The 5,716-nt window shown below is 31.7% G+C and overlaps 1 protein-coding gene across 4 annotated transcripts in view; it reads left to right on the plus strand.

Moving 5' to 3' along the window:
- The window catches only part of LOC108693086 (transcription factor SPT20 homolog), a 10,599-nt gene that overhangs the window by 2,263 nt on the left and 2,620 nt on the right, over window positions 1-5,716 (plus strand). For 3 of the 4 annotated variants that reach the window (XM_018201777.1, XM_018201778.1, XM_018201780.1), the window contains exons 2-14: window positions 34-144; window positions 299-493; window positions 624-742; window positions 1,195-1,441; window positions 1,585-1,797; window positions 2,350-2,543; window positions 2,666-2,866; window positions 3,553-3,712; window positions 3,808-3,888; window positions 4,035-4,385; window positions 4,496-4,655; window positions 4,764-4,969; window positions 5,225-5,375. In XM_018201777.1, coding sequence (XP_018057266.1) covers window positions 97-144; window positions 299-493; window positions 624-742; window positions 1,195-1,441; window positions 1,585-1,797; window positions 2,350-2,543; window positions 2,666-2,866; window positions 3,553-3,712; window positions 3,808-3,888; window positions 4,035-4,385; window positions 4,496-4,655; window positions 4,764-4,969; window positions 5,225-5,375 — 2,326 coding nt within the window. In that variant the 5' untranslated portion in view covers window positions 34-96. The remainder of the gene's footprint in view (window positions 1-33; window positions 145-298; window positions 494-623; window positions 743-1,194; window positions 1,442-1,584; window positions 1,798-2,349; window positions 2,544-2,665; window positions 2,867-3,552; window positions 3,713-3,807; window positions 3,889-4,034; window positions 4,386-4,495; window positions 4,656-4,763; window positions 4,970-5,224; window positions 5,376-5,716) is intronic. The other variant, XM_018201781.1, reaches the window with a different exon arrangement.

Raw genomic sequence — 5,716 nt, forward strand, 5'->3', positions numbered from 1 at the left:
TATATATATATATCTGATGGATATCTCTTTCAGAATATGAACGATTATTACCGCATCAGATATGACATTAAGTGGCATCAGTAATCAGAAGTTACAATGATTGGTACAGCCTGTACTTTGGAAGATGCGTGTCGGCAGGCTCAGGTGCGTGAAACAATTTTCAAACTGGAATTCTTTAATGCCTCAAAACTTTTAATTATAATTTATTTATTATTAAAAAGAACGATTTCGAGACACTCTATATATATCGATAAAATTGTCATTTTGTTATTATATATTCATTCCTTTGTTTATGTAGGATATGATTAATCTAGCATCTAGATGTTGGAAGAATACCCAAGGTCAGAATTCATTGACCTTAACATCGGATAAATCATTATCCTCTCAGAAAAAAGAACAGAGTTATTCCAGGCATAGTATCCAATCCAAACTCACCAGACTCTATTTTGAAGAACTTTCTAAAGTTCCTCATGCAACCCCAGATTCAGTTTTGGTATGTTCACTTTCTAAACATTTGTTACTAAATTGTTGCTTGTTTTTTTTTTTTTTTTTTATAAAAATATCGCAATGCGATAGTGTATTATATTTTTATGCAACATGCTGCTTTATTTTAAATTTTACAGAACAATCTTGAGAATGAGTGTGATCTTTTGGGGCGGTTAGTGCAAAGGGAAGGTTTAAATACATTAATCGTTAATCTTTATGCTGGTAATAAAGGATACTCATTAGCTGTAAGAAATAGGTATGCATTTGTCATGCTAATTATCTTTCTGAAACATTTGAAATGCTGGTTAACAATGATAGTATTTAATTTTTTAAACTTAATAATAATTGACTCTAATAATTCTATTAATTAGATTTAAGTTAAATTGTAAAGAAAAATCTTTCAATATTTGCGCGAAAATGAATATGATTATTAATTTAAACATTATTACTTTTGACTCTTTTGGTCACTTCAGTGTCAAATTGTTGTGTTTGTCTCTTTCCCTATATTGTAAAAATTATTATAATATTACATTGCTAAAATTAAAAAAATTTTAAACATTAATTCTTGTTGGGTTTAAAGCAGTTTGAAATATGCCAGAGAAGTAAAATACACTTCTTTATATATGTAATTAATTTATCAAAATAATCATTTGTTTTTAATTTTAGAATTAAATTTTAATATTAATACAAAATCTTATTTCTCGATAGTGATAAGGGGAATCAGTATGATAAAAATTCATTAGCTGAGACTCAACTCATGGGTTACGAACAGGGTGAGCTACTTTCGTGCATAGATAATGGCCAATTGCCAGCTATGCTAGCCGAACAACTGGAATCTAGTTATTCACATTTATTTTACGACGGCTGCATAATTGCTGAAGTTCGAGATTATCGAAGATCATTTCCTCACAACAGAGCTGATGTTCATCATGTACTTCTTAAACCTACCACACAGGTGAGACTTGTCATTAAATGTATCCATTAAAGACGACATAATAATATAATAATAAAACAGTATCAATGATTGAAGTCTATTCAATTATATTGAATACGATTTCAATAGGATTTAAATTAAATCGTGAGAATCATTGTTTATAGAGTGTACTTTCGGACGTATCGACACTTACGAGTGACGGAGATTGGAGCCACGAAGAGCGGTTAATGTTGGAATCACATCTAGTGGCAGCTACTCAAGGTCCTCTATGTCTGGATCCGAATCCTATTCCCACTTTAGCTAGTACAAGAATTAAGCAGTCTAAATCATTGCTTACTGATCATCAACTCATGCGACAAGCTAAAAAATTCTCTCAGGTAAGATTTTAATTTGAAACTTATTTATAATCTATTATTTGAGAATTGGAGTTCTATAGTGTGCGTGTATGCGTGCGTGCGTGCGTGCGTGTGCGTGTGTAATATTTATTAGATCAGGCCTGTGTCCAATTTGAGCTTTGGAGCCAAAACATAAAGCCATTGACACAAAAAAATTTAATGTAAGATTTCGAGAACTGCACAGTTGATATGCATCTGAGTGACGCTTATCAATACTTTACAGTCTCCGAAATCTTATCCATATTGAATTTTTTGCATTGATGATGCGTTTTGGCGCCGGAGTCAAATTGGACAGCTTGTAGATAGTAAATATCAAATAATAATACTTCAATGCTTCATGACAAGTTGTATTTTTATATATACAAAATTATATGAAAGAGTTAATCTTATATCTACAGAATTTAATTCTATACAAAGGATATTTCTATATATTTCTAAATCACAATAATTTTATTTAATTAATATTTATACATTGCTTATGCGGATTTAATTTGTACATAGCAGTAAATAGAAACATTGTGTGCTTGATATCAGGTCACAGTAAATCGTAAAAGAAAATTAGAACAGTTGGCTCAACCAGAAGGACAAACAATACATGACTTAATATTGAAATTCCGAAAGTCCGAAAATACAAAAAGAAGAGTATTAGCAACCAATACTGCCTGTCCACCGCCTTCTCTTACAAACCCTCCTCTGCTTCCACCGTCTACAGCAATCGAAGCTTTAAGGTACTTGGCACGGTTTTTCTTTATATTTTTATTTGTATTATTTGTAATTACTTACATTTTATTCTTTTATAACTTTTACTGTGAGATGTCCGCAAAATTAATTAACAATGGAATTCGATTAGATTCGCGAAAGTATACGAACGGCCACGAGAATCAAAAGACTGTTCGCCGCAAGTTGTAGAAGAATATATATTAGAACCTGCGGAAAGTCAGGATTATATAAAGCTCTCGATCCTGCAAAGACCCGCTACTTCCGAGTACCTGGGAGAACTTTATATGGACAAAAATCATCAGGATGGAGAGAGGAATGGTTCTTCTTGCCGGTACGATGAATAATAGTTCGTTCATTTGTATTAATAATATAACATATTATTGCTACAGGTTAACAAGCTATGTATTTTTGTGCAAAGCATGATTATTTACATAATAAATTTATTTAGCATAATAAATTTCTAATATTGACAATAAAGAATAATATTGACAATAAGAATCTTATTTTAAACCGTACATGTGAGAACACAATCGATAAACTAGAAGCCCAAACCGGTCGAGGCCCATACTGGATCTTTAATGCTTTTTAAATAAATTCTATTGAATTTATATACTAAATATGTAGTTATTTGAACTGCGCGCCGAAATTATTTTTTTCGAACTTATAAACACAATTAAACTCCTACAGTAATATCACAAATTAAGCATTAAGTTGATGCTCAATTTGGTATTCTATTAGAAAGATGTTAATGTACTGAAAAATTGTAAATAAATTTATTGTGAAAAATATTTGATCTGTTCGACTTGCTTACACTTTTTTATACTTAAAATGGGAATAGATGTTTTTTTGACACTTTGACATTTTGAAAAGAGAGAAAGCGAAGATGCTGAGTGTAAAAAATGTAAGCAAGTCAAACAGACCTATTACCCGGAAGTTAAACCTAGATCTCTTGTATTCCATACGAACGTTCTAAGCCTTTAAACTAACGAGACTTCTAATATTGAATTTATTTTCTAGATTTCCATTGGGTACCAGAGCTGTAGTTAATCACTACTATCAGCAATTTAAAGAAATATTTACCGAAGAAGGTAGGAAAAATGTAAGAATAAAACATATTGTACCAGGACAGGCTCCTCGTATTGCATGTACACCAGGCATGCAGCGAGCCCATCAACAGGTGCATTAATCTCATCTTTTTTCCATTTAACGTCGACTATTTTATTCTTTATCTTTCAACTATTTTTACTGAATCAATTTTTATTATTATTTTAGGCGCAACAAGCAAAAGCGGCGCAATTAGCTCAACAGTTGCAACAAGTTCAATCTCAACACTCTCAACATGTAGCACAACAGGTTTGTAAGCTCAGTTTATTTTTTATTTTTTTATATGTAAATGAATATCAGCAAGAGAACACTTAGCTTTCTTGAAAAAAAAAATATAAAAAATATATAAATATGTACACATTACAATCTTATAACAGCCATGCACACATTTTCAGCAAATCCGCGCGTCATTTCAGATTTTATCACGGGCTCAAGGGCAACTAACTAATTTGGCCAGTCAAGTAGCCTCGATGAAGGCTATGACAGAAGCTTCTACCTCTGCACAAAATAATCTTACGTGCGTGGACTCGGCAAATATGCCACAAGTTATTCCACAGAATGACGTTACCACATTGAGTTCAGCGCAATCTTTAGCCAATGGTGGCCCTAATGCGTCGACCTCCGTGCAAATTGATAACTCTGCGATGGCAGTAGCAGATAACACTTGTAATGGTTCTGGTATTCTGGTCTTTCAGAAGTCGGCTGGTACTATTAATAACGTGGCATCCACCAATGTTCCAGTTTTGGTAAACTTCCATATTTATTTCATAACAGACATTAAATTTGGTGATATCTACGATGACAATCTAATCGCGTTAAGTTTAAGATTTGTTTATTTAATCCTTATTATTTGCAGCAAGCGCAATTACAGGCGGGAACACAGAACTGCATAGGTGAAACTGCCAATCAGAGTCAAAGCGAGCCGCCGTTTAAGAAACATTCAAATAATCCAGCAATAAATGCTCTTGTTACTTCCCTCATGAATTCCGCACAGCAATTCCAACAACAAGCTGCAGGTTTGCTACTGCTCTACAATATATATCTTTGCATCCTTTAAGATTATATAATTCTGTTATATGCTTGTAGATTCGTAATATTGATATTGTATGTTATGTGTTTTGTAGCCAATGCTGCAGCTGCAGCTATGAATAACAATACACAAGCTACAAACAAGTCCAACAATGCCGCGATCCTTAGTTTATTAAATAGTACTCCTGCGAATATAGCTCAACGTAAGGTTCAATCCCAAAGGATCTCTCTTAATGCTTCCATACCACCTAGAGTTATCAGTCATGGCAATGTGATTAACGTGCCCAACACCACTGGTCAAGTATGTTTCATTAATTTGTTAATAATTGGTATTTTATATATTTACAGATTTTATATTTATACATTTAATATATTTTAATTAACATATATTTATATGTTTCAACATAAAATTGAACATAATTTTTATCAAATTTTTTCAATTAACATTTAATACTTGTAATATAACTAATAATTAATTATTTGACATAATGGTTATTTTGCCATAAAGTATGTAATATTACGTATCCAACTTATTATATTAGGTTTATTATATTAGGTACGCGTGAGTTTAAGCTCCTCTGCTTTAACGGGACAATTAAGTTGCAAGCAACAACCAGTGAAAGCAACTGCTGTAAGACTCGCGCGAGTCCAGGATCCTACATCTACTCTTGGGTTATCAATGCCGGGACTTTCGGCTTTGCTTGCTGGTACAGTATATCTATAAATTAATGCTGTTTATCAGCAAAAATGTAGAATACAGTTTTTATATTTTAATTTATTACGAATTTAATTTATTAAAAATTCTTTGATTAAATTATACTAAAATTTGAATACTAAATTCATAACTCTACCATTTTTTAATAAACTTTTATACATATAATTTAATATTTTGAACATTTGAAATGAAATATAAATATTCATCAAATATAATTAAATAGTCTTGTTTTTCTTTTTTATTTAATTTAATTCTAGATCAATTTCTTTTTCTATTTTTGTTAGAGAGAGAGAGAGAGAGAGAGAGAGAGAGAGAGAGAGAGAGAGAGAGAGA

This window comes from Atta colombica, unplaced genomic scaffold (assembly GCF_001594045.1).
Source record: "Atta colombica isolate Treedump-2 unplaced genomic scaffold, Acol1.0 scaffold88, whole genome shotgun sequence".
In the NCBI taxonomy this organism is placed as follows: domain Eukaryota; kingdom Metazoa; phylum Arthropoda; class Insecta; order Hymenoptera; family Formicidae; genus Atta; species Atta colombica.